The sequence below is a fragment of the Centrocercus urophasianus genome, unplaced genomic scaffold (assembly GCF_019232065.1).
Source record: "Centrocercus urophasianus isolate 14NV4802_14NV808 unplaced genomic scaffold, USGS_Curo_1.0 seq_32, whole genome shotgun sequence".
NCBI classification, from domain to species: Eukaryota; Metazoa; Chordata; class Aves; order Galliformes; family Phasianidae; genus Centrocercus; species Centrocercus urophasianus.
Genome location: NW_024884889.1, coordinates 389,955 through 409,911, shown reverse-complemented (window position 1 = coordinate 409,911; position 19,957 = coordinate 389,955). Strand labels below are relative to the sequence as shown.

General features: G+C 37.2%; 1 protein-coding gene across 6 annotated transcripts in view; it reads right to left on the bottom strand.

Moving 5' to 3' along the window:
- The window catches only part of INPP4B (inositol polyphosphate-4-phosphatase type II B), a 270,565-nt gene that overhangs the window by 155,520 nt on the left and 95,088 nt on the right, over positions 1-19,957 (bottom strand). For 3 of the 6 annotated variants that reach the window (XM_042829802.1, XM_042829797.1, XM_042829799.1), the window contains exons 3-4: positions 13,855-14,083; positions 12,509-12,553 (exon numbers count right to left, since the gene is read on the bottom strand). The exons of 2 other annotated variants lie outside the window; for them this stretch is intronic. In XM_042829802.1, the coding sequence (XP_042685736.1) occupies positions 12,509-12,553; positions 13,855-13,945 (136 nt within the window). In that variant the 5' untranslated portion in view covers positions 13,946-14,083. The remainder of the gene's footprint in view (positions 1-12,508; positions 12,554-13,854; positions 14,084-19,957) is intronic. One more of the 6 variants, XM_042829800.1, reaches the window with a different exon arrangement.

Genomic DNA, 19,957 nt, shown 5'->3' with positions numbered 1-19,957 from the left:
AAGGAACTATGAGTGTAAACGTTCTCTTCAGGAATCAGGAAAACTATCAGAGTCAAATTTTTCACAACCATCACAAAGGAAGGGTGGCCAGCTCAATTCTATAGACCTCCAGAGATGACAGGCAAACAAGACAAACTCTGGTAAAGTAAAGTAAAATAAAATGAAATAGAAAAAAAAAAATATTCAGCTTCCGGCAAAGAATCCTACACCTAAGCTCTTGTAAGTAGTACTACTGCATCCTGAATGGAGGTAAATCCCTCAGTTACTACCAGCTTGATATACATGCAGGACACAGCAAATACATTATGAAGATGCAATGAAGTCTTTTATCAGCTAACGTCACAAGTTTTTATCCCACTGATACATCTCAAGCAATAGGTACGAGAGCGCACTAAGTGGCCACTGCCAAGGTGAGCATAGGAGACCAGTGATTTTTTAGAAGAAAACCCAATCACTAGATACTTTTTTCTTTTTAAAGCAGCAGCCTAGCAAGATGATGTTGAATTTCGCTGGGTGGAGTTGACTGAAAATAACTGATCTGCATAACTCCAAATTGGAAGGTCCAGCCGGAAGTATCAGAAGACTCTGGGAGCATCCAGAGAAGGACAACACAAAAAAAACAAAACAAAACAAAAAAAATCAACTATTTCAAGACAAAATTATTTGTGTCTACTGTGACACTGGGTCACTGCCATTCACTACTAACCTCCAGTCACAGAAGATACTGAATAAATTGTCACTAGCAGAGAAGAGTTGCAGTGAGCTGAAATTTGTTTATCTCGGCCAGAACACATCATCACGCCCCTTAGAAACGGCCCAACTAACACATTTTAAGTAACTTTTCACAAAAGAATGAGGCAAGTTTTTTTTCATCTCGTATCCCATCTGGCCAGCTCCACAGCCCCACACTGAAATAAAGTCCTTTTAACTACCAAAACCTCTGAAAATGTTAGGACTTTACAAAGAAAGACTCTTTGGACAAGGTGAAACATTACATAGATATGCAGTGAGGTACTGGATGTACAATCTGTGTTTAAATGCAACTGTTGAGCATCACTGACATGTTAATCAAAACCTGATGAAAAAGCAAACATGAAATGAATAATAAGGCTGTTTTTCTAAGACTGTGAAAGCAGGTAACATCACACGAACGCACTCCACATTACAACCATTCAAACAGATTGTGTACACACTACTTCTCAATATTTCACTATTCTGGAAATAATTTTGCAAAAATCCCAAATCAAAACTCAGTGAACTGAAGTGACAGCTCTTATTTACATGCCTGAAATATATGAATCTACTCATTGTGACCGCTGACTCAGTGAGTAAATGCCTGAATCATCCACTGCCCTGGCGATCAGATCTCTGCTAAGCATACTAGTGTACAATGAATGTTTAAGGAAGAACTGCAGCAGGAATAATTCATGCTTTTAAATCAACAAAGAAAAAGTTAAGATGGCAAAAGGAACTATTCTTCCATGTAGTAAGCAAAGAAAATAAAAGAAAGATAGATAACAAAGGAACCACAATGTGAGAAGCAAGACAAAGAGCTGAACGGAAAAAATGCCGTAGAATATATTTTCAATATATCGTAGTTGTGTATTTTGCAAAATGTCATGGCCTATGTATGAACTGTCTTAACATTTAAAATGCCTCAAATCAGGAAATGCCTTAAGTTACCATTTATCATTTTCTAAGCAATGAAAGTGAAGAATTGTTTCCATGTCATTGCTGTAGCTGTTAACACAGCAACGTTATTCATGAATCACAGTAAATAAACACTTCTTTTATTTGTGCCCATACATTGTTGTACGCATTGCAGTACCAGTACTTCGCATATAAGCTCTGTGTGCAGTAAGTATAAGCTGTGTGAGTAAACATTTGGTTCTTGACTTTTGCCACGTGCAGCTTTCTAGTGTTCTCTGCTCTGCACAAACATGCAGGCTGTGATCTTCATCTTTGTGTGCACTTGCACACAATGTCAGCAAAATAAAATGCCTTCTTACTGTTTGCTTGTAACTGGGCTATGCTGTAATACAGTAGAAACTTGATTCACATTTTCAGAGTCACAGAAAAAAAGTAGTCTGGAAATTCTTCATCTGAAGTTACAGTTCAGACCAGCTGTTCAACACCGCTCCAACCACTGAAACCTATGAATCTGGAAGAAATTAATCTGGTAGAGGAATGGGGAGAATGCAGTACCTCCCTGAGCTGGAAAAGCTCCAGCATCTGGAAGAAACTAGGTGGGCATAAAGAATGAAAGACATTCTCTGCTCCAAGTTACCAAGTCGTATAAGGCAGGAAGCCAAGGACTATACCATGAATTAGGAAATGGCATTGACATTGCCATGTTTATCCATTTTTGTTAGCATATAGTATGAAATAACAGAACACTGGTGAACGTTTCATCAGTCTAAGGATTCACACAGCTCGTGTATCAGCCCACACGGTAATTTATGAGGTAGCCTTTCCTCTAACCAGTGACAGAAACAACCCAATTCCCCCATAACTTCTTCTCTTTCCATTTTCCACACCTAGATAGATTCCAAAGGGCTGGCAAGGGACAATAATTAAACAACATCCCTGTTTTCTCCAGAGCTCCTTATTTTGTAAGCACTCCCAGTAGAAAATCAGAAGTATCTGAAGTAAAGAGACATGGAAGAAGCTCATCTCTCATATACATACGTATTTACATGAACTGTTCAACTTTTTTCATTTCATTGGCATTACAGCAGCATTATCATCCCAAAGCAACGTAGTTTATAAATAATGATGTACAGTCTGTCTTGACAGATTAATTAACTGAGGTACAGATATTCCTTAGTCTGCAAAAGGATATATTTAATAAGAACACTATATTTAGACCTCTGTTATATGCAGAACATTAAGCAGTACTTTCTGTTGTTGTTTTTTTCTGGTTTGTTTTGCTGTTTTTGTTTTGTTTTGTTTTTTACCTCTGCCCTGAGAGTGGAGGAAGGGAAAAAAAACACTCAAAGTCACTGCTTCTGCCTTGCCTTCACTGGGCACTGCTAACCACGACCTTCATCCAGGAACACAAAGGCTCAGGAATAGTCCAACTTTGGAACACGCAGGACAACTTTGGGCACATGCTTGACCTTAGGAGCATAGTAAAGGGAACTAAAAGAGAGAACAGCAGAGAGAGATGTGTCCTCTATGTGGCAAAACATGCCTGAAAGCAACCAATCGAAGTGTTGCAGGACTAGTATTAGTCCAGAATGGTGTTTATGAGCAGATTCCCAAATAGAGTCTCATAATAAACCGTTACCTAGGGATTAGAAAGAGCAGACTCCTGCACTGGAAAGAAGTTCCTTCTACAGCAGCTTCCAGTTGTGAACTCCCAGTAAAATCCATGGTACAACACTGAGTACTAGGAAAAGAAGGTGTGTAGAAGACTGTGTTTAGACCATGCATACAAGTAAGTCAAGCTCCACTAATTTCTTCCTAAGAACAGCTCTAAGATCACAGCTCCCATATCTGGGGACGAGAGATTCATACGAAAGTACAGATACATCTCTCTTCTCTAGAATGTACAGCTGGTTGCTAAAGCAACCTAGTTGTGTCAGGAGGAAATGCACATAAGTAACACAGTTAAATATTCCTCAGGGATGCTTATAATTAACAGTGGGAAGAATTATTCTTTTTTAACCAACCAACCAAAAAAAAGATGAGGAAAGTCCTATTACACAAAACAAAGATCTCCATCACATTTCTACAAACACAGGTTTGAAAAAAAATAAAATCGATATTATTGACACTCACTGCAACTAATGTATCAGTATGCTGAGCAAAAAAATTTAAATCATTACCCACCTAATACACAGATAAAATAGTACAATTACTTAGTAAACACTCAAAGACGACAGAAGCATGGTCTGTTGGTTAGTGGGGAGTTGGGATACGTGATCACGCCCAGGAGTGCTGAATTCTAAAACAAGCTCTGCCAACTCCAGGTTTTGCAGAACTAGAGAAATTTCAGTTCGTTGCATATTTTGTTTTACTCAAAGCCTAACACTGGACTAGAGCATTAAATACAGGACTTCGAAATAGTCTTCTTCCTTCTCTAATAAAGTAAAATAAATGCAAAGTTCTAAAGCGTAGATTTGCTCTGCCATTACCAGGAGCAATAATAGGCATTTCCTGAGTGGGGGTTTCAGTTTTATGAATATGCGAGAGCAGACCTTTCTCACACTGCTTCCCTGCCATTCAGCCTAGACAACTCCAGTTATTTATAGAGCTTAAGCATGATAGATTCAAGAGGGACAGGAAACTGGCTGACTGGATCAACACACAGCTCAGAGGCATTGTATTTGCAGTGCTGAAATGAGTATAACAGTACTGGCGTTAACCCTCATCCTGTACAACTGATGTTTGAGCAGGGCAGTTAACCCACGACTAACTTGTGAGATGGTCTGCTCCCTGTATGGTCATCGCTCACATCACATTCCAGCCTTATTGCAATCTAGCACCATTTACAAGGGTGGTTAAGATGTCCACCACCCCTGTCTTCTCTTAAGCTATACACTGGCATCAAGGTCACAGAAGTGTGCTTCTGGCATTAAGTCATGAAACAGATGATAAAATGTTACGGAACAGTATTTTTAGAATTCTTTAACTTTTTTTATCTTGTACATTTTGAAACTATCATACATACAGCATCATACTTGGTTATAAAAAAAGTAATCCTTTCCTAAAAGCTTACATTTCTTTAGGGAGCACACTGTGCTTAACTGCACAAAGAGCTCTGTTCTTCTCATGTTCTGTAGCGGTTGCTGGACAGCAAAGCACAGTTTTTGCTATTTTACATTTTCAGTTATTGACTTTACCTTCAATCCAAAATTATCCTGATCGTGGCATAACCTATAAATGGTATTTATGCTTTGCCCTGAAAGTGTCTTCATTCTCTGGAGAGTGCAATGAGAAAGGGAAAGAAGGAAAATGCCCAGCAGCCTAAATCAAAACTGCTATACATAACACATTACAAAATATATTCCTATCAAAGTGTGTTTTGATATGAATCTGCTGCTGTTCTACGGATGTAATTTATTTTGGCATTGTTGGCATTTTAGAATGCCACAGAAAGGTTTAAATGTCGTGGAAACAGAGCTAAATATCACTTCTCCCTTCACATTTTCCCAATATTTTCATAGCCAGTTTCTAATAAACACGAAAATTTGCTGTAATTTCCACTTTCCCCACTATCCTATAAACAGAGAGGCTACAGGTTTAAGCTCCAAAAGGTGAATTAGGAGAGTAGCAAACAGTACGAAGCCTTCCTTTTTTCTTTTAACTATGCATTCCTTTACACTGTAAGCTCACAGCAAGTATATAGAACTTAGACTAAAAACATAATATACACTCTTCTTTTTCAATTTTTTCCATGCCTTCAGAAATAAATCAACAAAAAAAATATTAGCAATATTACCACAAGACAAAAAGAAACAAGCTCCAAGTCTGTTGCAGTCTTCAGTCTGCCACATCTTTTCTTGTTATAGCAGCATACAGTGCTTACTTTGACATAAGCATTTATATAATACAGTGCTGTACAGGTTAACAAATCCAACATAACGTAGTTTTGATCCTTACTGCACAGTATTAGTTTACAATTCTCTAGAGCAATCTTTTAACCCAATATGTAAAGAAAATGCAGCTGCTCTTTAGCTTTACTTTTTTTTTTTTTATGAATATTTTTATAATACACATTCTGAACTACTGAAGAAAAAAAGTTTGCTTTTGATAAGACAAAAAATTAAGCAACACAGAGTCCAGCATCTACTAGCCTACTATGTGGTCATAGCCCTGTTGTCCACAAGAACCTGCTAGTGAATGCCACTATTTCCTTCTTCAAATAACAATGTAAAAAGAAACACGAGTTAAGAGCTAAAACAAAACATCATGTATTGCTCTAGAGCGATCAACCAGTCAATCTGACATTAACATGGAGAATGAAGTATTCCTCCTCTTAATCTGAACTGAAGCAGATTCAGATCTCGGTTGAAAATGCTGCTAGTTTTAAACCCAGTTCATTTACCATCGTTACAGTCAAAAACCTCCATCTTTCCAGATGTTAGCCATTCTTGTCTTTGAAGACCAAATTCTTCCAAATTCATGAAAATACAATTCTGTACTCGTCCAAACCCTGTAAAATATACTTTCAATGCAACATGAAGGTTTTTATGTCATGTTCTCAGCTCCAACACCTGTTTTCAGAATTTAAACAACATTCCACAAACTATTCAAGTTTTTTTTTTTTTAATTTAGTTCTATTTTATTTCAGTTTTATATTCCGCACAGCTGGAAAGAACTACACCAAAAATAAGATCAACCACAAAAACTGAAGTGTCCATAGCAGTATTCAAAACTTCATTATCAACAGAAGATGTGGGCAAAATAACGAAGAGTATAAGTTACTTAGTTTGTTCTCAGTGAATTCCTTCCCAGGACCTCACAGTAAGTGAGACTGCTTGTAATGTGCACAGCACCATGCTGCACCCAATACCACACAGAATTGTGCAGTGCTTCGAATAGAACTTCATTCATTCGCAGCCTACAGGGGAGCTTCATTTTCAAGTCAAAACTCACTGTAGGACACGTATTCCAAAAATAAGTACATCTATACCTAATAAGTTCAAGAAGAGGATGACTTCAGTTTTCTATTAATTAGATGGTTTTTTTTTTTTATATAACTTCTGATCCCTCAAAGGAGGATTAAAAAAATTAAGTCCACTGGAGACATTTGATAACATTACTGCAATTATTTCTATAGGCATATTTAGAAATGTATTTAAGAACAGTCATATGAGACAAAGATTCAGTAAACACATTGCATTTCTTTTAAACACCTTCAAGTCAAGAGATCACGCTCTGAGCTACCTCACAATGTTTCTGTTATACTATTGGCCTAGCAAAACAGAACTGTTTCACATCTGTTTAAATCATTACTATTTTGCACAAGAGGCATGAATCTAAAAAAGGACTGCTTTAAACTGCAAGTCATTTCTTTGCTTTTTGTTACCAAAATATCCAAGTCTGTTTGGCATTATAAGGTGACCAACATCCAGCAGAAGAGCAGACAAGGCAATCTGCAGAGAATGCTTTAAGTGTTTTGCAGACCGAGCTAGAAGACCAGCTGCAGGATGTGCCAGCAAGAAGTCAAGAGTCAACTCGCAAAAAGGCAAATGCCCACAAGTGGATTTTTAACAGAGTACTTCACACACCTGCTATGTAGTTTTGGAGATACTTAAAGTTATTTAAGCTCTCAACTGCAAGAGGTTCTCACATACACCAAGGTCAATTTCTGGGTATGTCTCAGTCAACCTAGCTTGGACAATGCTGAGCAGCAATGCCTCTACCTCCGGCCCTGTCAAGATTTGCAAACCCAAAACCTTTCCTCACAGTCCTGGGCTGGCAGGAGGTGACAGGGCACAGCTGCTAGTCCATGCTCTGCAAAAAACATCAATGCTTATTGCCTTCACAACAGACCCAGCGGGAAGGCTGAAGGAGAAATGATGCCAGTACCCCTTAGAATTCAGTTAAGCACTGGACCAGAAAAAGGTCAGATGCGGTTGGATCCAGGTTTATCACTCTGTTCATCACTAGCTTAGCAGCTACAAAACACAAAGTCACTAAATGCATACAAGCAGACATTCAAATCCTCCTCTTGAAATCATCCCACCTTGATCAAGCATCAAAAAGAAACCCCTGCACCTCAAAAAAGGTGAAGAGTTACTAGCCGCAGGGATAGAGGGGACAAAAAAATATGTAATGTAATTTCTATATTTCACGTTAACATTGTCACTGAAATTGGAACAAGGATACAGTCATCATCCTTCAATCAGACTTCAGAACTCAGACCCACCCACATGGTAAAGCGCACTAATAATTAAACTGTCAACCTCAGCTTGTCTCTCAGCCAAGCTCATCCTTAACTCTTTCACAACAGAAAAAGGGGAAAGTTTTAACTCGGGATGAAAAGGGTCCATTTGAATTTTACTTCCGGCCAGTGCTATTCAGGAACCATTTTCTGCTCTACGTTTACATTTTACAAGCATTTGTGTTAGTAAGTCTGCCCTACGAATATACAGAAATAAATCAACCTTCACGTGCAAATGTGCAGAAGAAACATTAGAAATGCACTAATCAGATATTATTTCAGGCAATCAAAATTGATTTTTCAGTTTTGCTCACCTCTGTCTGCTTCCAACTTGCGCCTTGCCCAAGAAACGATTCATGCTGATATCACAAGCGTCTTTACCTGAATCATGCTAAGCACACCATCAAACATTTAATAAGAGAAGTTCCTTAAAACTGCTTTAGTTCAGACAGATGGCAACAATTTTAAGAGTACTCATTTCAACATAGTAAGAGATCATTTTGAGATCCCAAAGGATTTCTAGATCAAGCCAACAAAAACTTCATTATTGATGTATGCTACAGAACATTTTTTAAGCTTCAGTAACAAGCCAGTCACTAACAGTAGGCTCTAAAGGGGACCAGAAAACTTATTGTCAAATTACATAGCAAACCCCTGTCACACATGATCCAGAAAGATTTTGGTCGTAAAGGACATGTCCAACTGAATCCCAACCCCTCTGCCAGATCCCAGTGAGCTCTGTTGCGTTCCCAGTACTCTGTTGAATTTATTCATCTCGAAGGATGGAGACTCAGCAGCCTCTCTGGACCGTTTCTGTGTTCTGATAGAATTTCAAATACCTTAACTTGCATCTATTGTCTATTACACTTTCACAGAGTGTAACTGAAAAGAATCCGGCTCCTCATCCTCACTGCATTCCCGTCTCCCTCCAGGTATTGACACACATTATCAACTGTGTATAATTTTGCCACGCTTAACAAGGGTCCTAGCTCTTTCTTTCAGCCTCTCCTCATATGCTCCAAGTTCCTTAATCATAAATGTTACTTTTCGCTTCCTAAATGACTTTGTCCAATTATTCTAACATAAAATCTATTCTTACACCCTGCGCAGCAGACCTTTCTAAACCATATGGGGTATGGGACAGCTGGAAAAACTAACACTTCAGCTACTAAAACACAAACACAAAAAAGACCCTTAAGTAATCTTTGCTACATGTACTTCTACTTGTTAAACAGAAGTTAAAAATTAAAGCAAAACTAAGAGATTTTCTTGTTTGATGAAAACAGCCCTTTTAACAGGTGAAAAAATATTTTGTAGAACTTATTGAAGCTTATTCTTAGTAATACACACTATGGACTAGATTAACATGTTCAACTGAAAATATTCTGCAGACACTTTAGGTCTACTCAGTCTGTTTGACAAAGACAGCACGTTTAAAAAAAAAAATCAGTTATTTTCCTAGACAAAAAGTCAGATTCCTGGGAAATAGGGAAAGGCTGGAAGACAACAGCAGTGCCACGATATCATCTAAAACTTGTTGTAGGTAAGGGAGTCTTATCGAGATTTCTGTAAGAACAAAGGAATACTTTAGCTTGAACTGGCTTGTTGCTCTCTGTGTATAACAAATTATTCTCAGTAAGAGTCCCTTCATCCAGACAAGCTTCCTAGAACCACAAACAAATTACTTGCGGTCGTATCATTCACTGTGTATCAGTTAAGCACAAGGCCATCGGGTCATGGAAGAGCTGTACCTGCAGCTTTGTTGGTCGTGCAAGGGGAGAATGGACTGACTGCCCGCCTCGTCCAGAAAGATGTTGTCACAAATGTTCTTTCACTAGAGAACTCTCTAGGTAAGGTAAAACGTCATCTTCCCTCTGCAGCTCAGCCATTCAATCATATACGTCTTTCCCACTCATGCTATTCCATCATTCTGGCAACTGAAAGATTAAAGGTGTAATAGGCCACACACGTGCACACCCCTACCCTCCAAAAATCAAGGCTCAATTCATGAGATGTAAGAGGTCTACATCAAAGTCACTACTAAAGAGTCACATCAGAGAATGGGGTTCAAAAACTTAATTGAAAGAGTACACAGGCAAAAAAAAAAAAAACCAGAAGGAAATATGCAAAGTAGGTGATGTATTTTGGAGAAAAGGCAGGAAGATAAAAATAATGAGCAAAAAAGAGCAGTGGTGCGTGTGCTGAAAATAACTTCTCTTTAAGTTTAATGATCCTCAATTCTACATCCCAATGAACTAGTTTTAAAATACCCTAGAAACACAAGTTTTCAGTTACGTCAGAATAATTTAAAAGTTTACATTATGTTCACTGAAATGGCTAATACTTCAGAAAGCAAGTATTAAGCTCATAAAAATAAGTAACCAATTAAGGTTGCTACTGCGTTGGTGGTTTTTTTTGGTGTTTCTTTTCTAATACTTAAGTAACAACACAATCAGTTTCGACATACTCAAATATCTACCTATATCAACAAATTCTTCAGCAACTCTGAAATTCTTCCTCCAAGTAACTCTCAGTAACCCTTATAAATTACCATTAAGGTTTCTGATTGCTTTGAGTATTCTAGCTCAGGATTTGGAATCGGTTCAGGCAAAGCAGGGTGAGTACCCTCATCAGTAACAATTAGGGTAGATTAACCCATGCTTACACTGATCTCCTGTAGTAGTCAGCTTCCCATCATCCTCATCAGGGACTGAGTTCATACTCAACCTCCCAGAAAACTTCACATCTTTTAACAGATACACAAAACTTCCCCTTTGAAATTTTAGATAGAAAAGAATCTGAAAAAACAGGAACCGTCATTTATGAAGCCAACAAAAAAAGCGTGAGGTAAACCAAAAATGACCACTTTCAGTATCAAGAAGAAATGGAGTTTACTGAAAAGACTAGCTATTTTAAGATTTCCAAAGGGAATACTATTAGCTTCATTTTCCCATGGCCGTATGAACGCATTGATTTGATTCATTTCAGAATTCGAACATTCCTAACAGAAGTTTACCCCATTATCTGCTGCATCACTTGAGAACTAAGTTGATCAAACCCCATCTCTCAAAATGGTTATGTCCCATAAAAACCTTTCAAGTGTTAAATAGCTTCTCAAATTCAGGTATGTACAACTTCTAAATGGTTTAGCCACAGCTATTCAAAATTAGTCTCTAGACGCATTTATATCAAAACAGTCATAACCTTTATTCTGATTTAAAAGAAAAAGTTTTTTTTTTTTTTTTTTTTTTTTTTTTAATTACAGCCCTTACTGGTACACATTGTTATTTGCAAAATCGTCATCTACTTTTCCCTGGTAGATCAAGGGAACAAAAATGCTTGAAAGCAAAAGTGTCCAGAAACAAAACAGATATACGTTATGCAGAGATGAAGAATACTACCTGAAACATCCTCATCGTTTCAATGACTCATATTAGGAAGTTAGCTGTTTCCCATCATTCTGGAACATGCTGCATCATCATGATCAACCCAGTGTTCCTGGTTCATCACATACTGACCAACTTCTCAAGGCAAATAAATATAACTGCACTTAAGCTCACCATGCTGATTAACAGTCACATAGCAAGGTGCTAAACAGAACTTCAATCTTTATAACATGCACAGAAATTAAATTTACCCACACCCTATGTGCTTACTGCTCATCATTAAGAAGCGAGGCATGCCAACAAACTGCAAGCATCTCCACGACCACTTCTGTGAACAATTACCTCTTACAAACATGAAAACTAAGTTGATAACGCAGCAAAAATGATTCATGCTATACTGCTATATAATGGGTTGACAAACAAGACATTGTCATACAGAGAATAGATATCCATTTATGTATGTTTATTTCTCTACTTAGATTCTACGTACATCTCTCTAATATACAGAGAGAACTCAAATTTGTCAACAGAAAAAATTGAAGTATGAAATATTTTCTATATTATATAAGAAAGCGATCGTTCTCCTTATATAATATTTGTATTTTTTTGTTACGTAATGCAAATGTCATACAAGGCAAATTTTTCAAATAGCAAGAAGCAGCCAGAACACTAGTTGAATAGCTTCCCAACTTCCACTACCGAGGATTTTTTGAGCCTTGCATATTCAGTGATACAATTAGCACAGACTGATATTTAAAGATTGTGACAGAATGAGGCAATGCAAATTAAGACAACTCCTACCCTATATGGATAGAAGGATAGATTACTTACTTTATTTTTTAATTTTCTTTTTTTTTTCAAGAACACAGATGGTTTAATATAGTGAATACTGTAAGCTTGCAAGCCAAGCTGACATAATCCATTACGTGAGAGTGGGAGGGAGGGGTGAAATACAAAGGACAAACAGAGAATGTTGTAACTGTCAGGTGGAATGGGACAACCTTATATATATATATATATATTCAGATATTTCGATGAATTAAGAACATAAAGCCAGGATTTTGAAGGCACATGCACAGGCAGATCTCCTGTCTAAATGAAGCACAGCTCTTTTATTTACTTATTTTTCTACAGATTGCATGTAATACTATGTAACATTACACGCACAAATTCTTCACACATGCATACAGGCACACTGCAACTCCAAGACAACAAAACTCTATCTTACCAAGACTGAACTCCAGCTTTGGCTCATTTGCAATTCTCTGAATACCTTTTAAAGTTGAGGAAAAAGTAAAAAATAGTTAGAAATAATTTGATTTACATATCTGCCTTTTTTTGCCTGTATGTGGTTGTGTTTGTGTTGCGTTTTTTTTTTTTTTAATAGTCTAAAAGTTTCACATGCCTAACTCATGCCACACCAAATACCTGCCACGCTGAGTGGAGTAACACTTTATATTAACAACCTCAGTGAAAGTTATCTTTGCATGAAGTATTTGTCCAAAAAAAAAAAAAAAAAAAAAAAAAGAAAGAAAAAAAATGACGTTTCTTTGTAAAGGTGATTTTTCCTTCGGAGGATGGTTAAATTACATTTCATTGTTCACCCTCTGCAGGAAGTAATTGGATCATAACTACAGCATTGATTGAACTCGTAGAAATGAAATTGTCTTACATAGACATTTGTGTATTGTCTCACTGGCATCAAAGGATCATATGTTGCATTCACAAATACTGGACAAATTGGTCAGATTTGGAAGAACCAGGATGTTATATAAAACGTAAGGGAGAATATTGCTGCAATTTTAAAAATAAAATGATAACAACATTGTAGAATAGGTCTTACATCACACTGTTATCACTAATACAACTAATCTTTCACGCCTTTGCACAAAAAATTATAGCTGCAAAGCGTAGAAAGGCCTTGGTCGGTAAGAAATAACAAATAAGATCCTGTATTTATTTGAAAATAGAATTGCATTAAAATATCTGATAACAAATTTTTCAGAGTTCAACTTCATCACTAGCACATCCAGCATTTTGGAACATTTTTATCACTATGCTGGATACAAACTTAATTGGTTGATCAGTCACTTGATACAACTGAAATCCAGCACATAGCAGTACAACATGGTTCAGGCACTGTGAATCAAAAATGGCTCAAAATACGGCTAGATGCTTTCAAACCCCAAAGTGCTTTTATATCTCTTCTGACTCCAATTTAAATATCACTAAAGCTTACTTAGAGTTATCAAAATTATCAGATTACGTCTTACAACAAGCCCACATGTTCACGTCAGACAGAAGAATAGAACTTTCATGAAGAAAATATATCAGAGAAAAATACCAGAAACATAGTAACTACTTATCTGTTTCTGTGAAGATTATCTGAATAACTGAAAACGTAACAGGTAATGACAGTTAAAGATAACCTTTATCAGTTTGCTCCTTCCACAACTGCACTTTGTCAACCAACAAATTAAACAGCATTATGTACACTGTTTGAGACATTACCCGTACTACTGCAAATTCTGGTGCATTTTTAACATACCACTCAAAATGAGAATATACACTTACTCGTAAGCCGTGGCTCTCCTAGACTGTCTATTTGTGATGAAGGGAGAAACTGCTGTGCTTCATCTGATGTTCTCTCCTCTTTGATCTCCATGATCAACCTCCAGAGTTGATGAATTTTATTCCTCAAATTTTGTGTTTGCCGCCTCTCCCAGTGCCACAGCCCAAGATTCACAATCTGCTTTTGATGCAGCTTCTCGGTAAAGATCTGGTTCTCCACTCTGAAATTCAGCTATCAGAAAACATTAACACTGTTTTTAGCAATTCTTTCTCAGACAAGGGATCAAAACGAAATTGATACCAAGCACCACTTAAAGCACTCCATTTCTCCTTCGTCACGGACCCAGGCACCCCATTTACCTCTTGAATCAAACCCCTATTTTTACATACTCAGTGCAGTACAAAGCTTATCCATTGAGTGCTTCCACAAGCAATTAAAGTACTGTAAACAAGGTGGCAGAAACAAATTGAAATGGGAAGCTATTTTTCAGTACAGATTTCTGCAGCTCAGCAGGTACTTATCAGAACTGCTAACTTAATGGAGAATTTGATTTAGCAGGGGCAGCAGACAGACAGAGGCAGTGGGATTTAACAGAATATGTTCGTAAGTTCTTCTATTAGAGCTGACCTTCATGCTCAGTGTTTTATTCATCCTTGGCAGCGTACTGCTCATCAATACACAGAGATAATTTAGCATGACATAGCTCCTCTGAAAAGACCCACCAAGTTGTGCATGAGAGTTTCTGCCGTCATTACTACCCAAATCTTCTGCTGCTCTGCCTGAAGTGTAATTGTTTAATTATCAGGTTTTACAAGGAGAAATGGAAAAAAGGAATTGTATTTGTTGACGCTCGTAAGGAAACGCAGGTAAGTATCAAGGGTCAGTCATTTGATTACAATCAGCACAGAAAAAATAAACATTTACAGTTCTGTGACAGACAACTTCACAAAGACAAATTCCACATGACATGTTCTGCAATACACGCAATTAAAAATGAACTGGGAAAGAAACAAAAATTAATGCTTCTTTCAAAGATGCTGCCAACTGACCCATAAACAAAACTCTATCAATTATCTGTGTTACCATATTAATTAGGACTTAATAATTTAGTAAAAATCATTTTGACCTTAATGTACCGTAGGTAATACTGCTGGAAGAAACAGAACATTTGCGTGCTTTCATAACTAGCTCAAAACCAAACATACAAAACTTTCCTATGTACAAAGTGAACTTGTTTCTCTTTTCCTAACTTGAGCATCTAACCTTGGGCACTTACCCACATATGTTATTCTAAACCTATTTGCACTTCATAAACTGAGCATCTGTCACTTACAATTAACTAAGCTTTTATTGTTATGGAGGACAGAAGATGCAAACCTCAAGTCTGCAAGTCTCTTAAAATGGTGTTGGCACAAATCCCAGCAGAGGTGGAACAAGTATTTTTCTCTGGTAGTGGATCTAAGGAAGTGTACAATGTGTGGCTGCAGCTGCTGATAAGAATTCTAGACCAGTAGGACTAAAGAACTCACAAGGAACAAGAGGGAAGAAGAGGAAGAACTGGTGTAACACCCTTCTGCTTTCCTGGGTAATTTAAGAAGAGCTAATAAGAGCTCAAAACCTTGCCTCTAGCACCAGAAAGTCTGTGAAACAATGTATTCAGCTCTTGTGACAAGAATATTCACAATCTGGGGAAAATGCAGATGTTCTTCTTACCCACAAAATCTACTTGCCTTGAGTGACCCAACCTGAACAAAATGATGTTTACTGTTTATGAAAGATGAGCTTAGACACAGAAATTTCATCTATAATGTCGTATGTGATTTGCTAAGTTATCTGAGACTCCCCAGTCAAAATTCACCAGCAGTCATTTTAATTAAACAATGTATTTCCAGGCAGACAAAATACCTGTTCGTACCCCTCAGCCTTTATAACCCCAGACACTCATTAATAGAAGTGGCTTGGATATCCAACATGCCTCAGCTAAAACAGTCAAGCAAACGCTTTACAACCAAAATTCAAATATTGCAAGGTGTTCTTTTGTCTCTGCTCTTTATTTTCAAACGTAAACAGGAACAGTGATTTGCCTCAAAACATTCTGCCACTAGCTAAATAAAAACATCTGCTCCAGGGGGAAATCAATGCTTTGCAATTGAAATCATTCTATTTATACTAGTCTCTCAGCAGTGGAAATCAGACTGCCAAACACAAAAGGCATGCTGATTCATGCTTAATATGCATGTAACCAGAAATTGATAGTGAAAAGCAGTAGAAATGGACATAATTCAGCACATTCTGACCTAACAGGTGCTGATTTTGAGATCTGGAAATCCATTTCAAGCTAATCACTTCAAAACACTACAGTTTGCTATATTTAGGTCTCTGGAATACTCAGAACTAAGTTCAGTTCTGAAAAAGCGTATAAAACTACTCCAAAAATATCTCTGCCAACATAGGAAGTTTTATTCTGCAGAACATACAGCTGGTAAGAAGCAGTTCACGCAGAGGAATACAGACACTGTCTCCATCGTTTTCTCAATGTACGTTGGCAAAAATTGTAATAATAAAATAAAATAATAAAATAATAAATAAGGAGAATAGGTTTACTCATAACAAATCATTTTGACTGTTATTTCAAATTTGACATAAAGAATTTTTGCTCAGATACCCAAAGTCAGGTTGCAGAAGGAAAGCAAAACAGCTGCAAGAAGCATTCCTGAAAAATGAACTGTTTATTGACATACCTTCACATCTAATGAAGGACTCAAGGAGGTAGTAGACATATTGATAGAATCATATTTGTACTCAGACATCCTACCAGAGGATTTCATGGGTGTGCAAAAGAAAAACTAAGCTTTGGTACTTGCAACTACAGGGTTTCTATAGAAAAAAAAAAAAAAAAAACAAAAGAATCTCATATTGTGCTTTGTTATTGTTGACATAAGTCAGTTCTGAAAAAAAAGAAAAAAAAAAGCTGTTTTTGAAAATATCTACTGTTGACCTCAATTAAGCCACTTCTCTATCTGGCACACGTTCTATTCTTAAGACTTCAGTTTTGAATGCAAGATTTCAGGAGACAATACCGCTATCAGCATTCTGCATTCACTTGGGAATCTCCAGTAGCAGAATGGTTATTTTCATCTCAGTGCTGGACGTCTGAGATTTTTTTTTTTTTCAGTTCAGCAGCATAAACCCAAGAATAATTGTTATTTGCATATGAACACAATGGTTCTCTTTCAGAACACCTTCTTTTCTTTCGGTGAAACAAAAGAGTAACCCTTCAGAACAAGCACTTCACAGTCCATAGTTCAAATGACAACTGTATGTGTATCTACCTTTGCATTTTTCTTCCTGATCAAAGAAAGGTCTACAGAACTGCAGGATCCAACACAGCATCTTTTGATGGCTTGCATAAACTCAAAATAAATCACCTGCGATTCAGTCATTCTGTCTCAGACACTGAGACGCTGATCTAACTCACAGTAATCTGACAGCATTCATATTGATGGTGAAATTCCACATTGCTAATTGAAATCCCTTTATAAATTGGCACTATACAAAGCTTTGTCCTCAGTTATTCCCAGGATATCTCATTTGTTTCACAGAAACTAGCAGAGTGCGTAAATGCAAGATAATTGCAAGTATACTATATTAACACAAGAATAAATCTGGAACAATGTCAAGTCAGACAGATTCTTCATACTTCCCATTAACCTCTAGACCACAGCTGCAAAAAGTAACTGGATATCCAACTGTTTCTTTTCACATTTCTACCCTATCAAATCCAGCTGGTCAGTCAAAAATCAGCTAACCACTCTCATAGAACATGGGAAGGGCAGGAGGAAGCATCACTAATTCTAGTGCCCGGCACTGATGCCCAGCATTAGATCTGGTATTTGTATAAGACATTGAAAGCATGCCAATAACCAAGGTGCCATTTATGACACCTACATGACCAGGTTCTGTAGCAGGGCTCTGTTTGCTCAACGACAGGTGGAGGTAGCACTTGGGACTACACAAACACACATTCACTTAGCCAGCAATAACGTTTTGCTTCACACGTTATTAAGCAGAGTTTTGTAGTCCAGAAACTTCCCATCTTTCACACTGGGTAAGTACCTTCAAAGTTCTCTTTATTTCCTGTTCCTTCATACGCAGAGTGGACATAAATAGAGACACTGATCTTACAGAAAGCCAATCAGGTCCTGCGGCTACACTGCTTCTGTTCCTTATTTCATTAACAGAGACTCCTGTTAGGGTCAGGAAGCAGATGGGAGGGGGGGGTAAGTCTGTTAAGACAGCCTTGACAGCCTTTTCTGATATAGACTCTGCACCAGTAACTCTTCCTGAAGCTTGACTTCAGCAGAGCTTCTCCAACTGAAGCCAGTATATAAAGTTATGATCCCTTAGGACTTCTGCAGTTCAAATGAAGAATTCAACCTCTCTGCTGAAAAAGAACTTCTGTCAAATAACAAAATAACACAGAAAAGCTGAAATATCCCCCAAGTACTGAGAAGTCTTCTACTCTTACTCGACTCTCTGAAGTCAGAAATGTATTTCGGTATTAGCTTCATCATCCTACAATAATTTATTATGTTCACATTGTAATTAAGTTTAATTTTCCCCAAACTTTCAGTTTAACAGTAGCAACTGCCTCCTTCTTCTGCAAATACTTGGAAAAAAAACATCTTGTGAGAAGTGTCTTAATGCTTTTTCATACGTACTGTATTTTAATCTAAACTCTTAATTGGTAACCTAGGTTTCTAGGAAAATTGAAGTAACTGAAACCCCCCAAAAGATACGCAGTTACTGGGCATTGACCCTTGTCTTGCTAAAGACTGTAGTTTAATAAGACTTCTAAAAAATCTTTTAAAAATAAAGTAGAATACACTAAGGGGGAAATGCTGTTTGCTAAAACTTCTTTGATTCGGTATTAATTTTCAGAGTTTTTTCCTTAAAAAGGCTCTGTTGCTCTACTCTACCAAATACGTAGAAGTATCAGGAATACTGATAGAAACTGATTAAGCAGAGTTATAAAATTAATGTTTAACAGAACAAAATTAATTACTGTCAGTATTTGAATTAAAATATGTACAAAGCATCTGACGAGTGACCATGACAACAGCCCCTCCTTTTCCAGATGGTAAATGTTTCCCCACTCTATGTCAATATGCACATGTGGAACATTTACGAAGGTGAAAGGGTCTCTCTCCCTGCTAACCCACACTAGCAAAACGGGTATTCTCAGCACTGAGAAATGGTTGTCTATATCAATGAACTACCGTCACTCTAAAATACAAAGCACTGTCACAGCTAACCAGCATATGCTGTAATAAAAGCAGAACAAAGCTTTGATACGTAAATTATATCTGCAGGATATTTCTAATACAGACATCAGAAGCATTTAATTCACAAAGCTGACTAAATTCTGTATGCTGATGCATTTCATGTTCAAATTAGTATTGATGAAATCATCCCGTGGTTACTCATGATGCTATGCTTATCTTCCTCTGAACGTTAAATTCTTTATCAAAAATAAGGAATTTAATTAAGAATTTTATCTTCCATGGTTGAGCTTTTGTTTTCCTTTTATTTATTTTATTTTGCAATTCTGAAATTAACTTTTGGGAATTACCGTTGTCATGTGCAATTAACTCCCACAGAAGCTCACAAAAAAGACTGAAGTATTTGAAATAAATATAGCACCATACAAAACTTTGTTTCCCCACGTTGTCTGCTGCACTATAATCATTTGTTTCTTGTAATACCAGCAGGATTTAACACATGCCCTGCCCTTTCATTGCCTAAATAGCACACCAGTGCAGACCACAGAAGTATTTAAGCACCACAGTGAATATTCACACAATAAAAGTAATGCAGCATTCATTGACAGCTAAATAGAACCTTCGCACCTAAGTGGGCTGCCTTTGCAAAAAGGAAGTCTATCACACCCCCGGCTGAACCATCACTCTACTTCAGATTAGGCAAGATTCCGAGATCTCAATCTTCTACTCAATTCTGGAACAGTAAACTTACTGTATGGCTGTTAGTCCATCTCAAAAGAATGAAGCAATACTGACCTGCCTTCCCAGGCCTCCAGCATTTAAG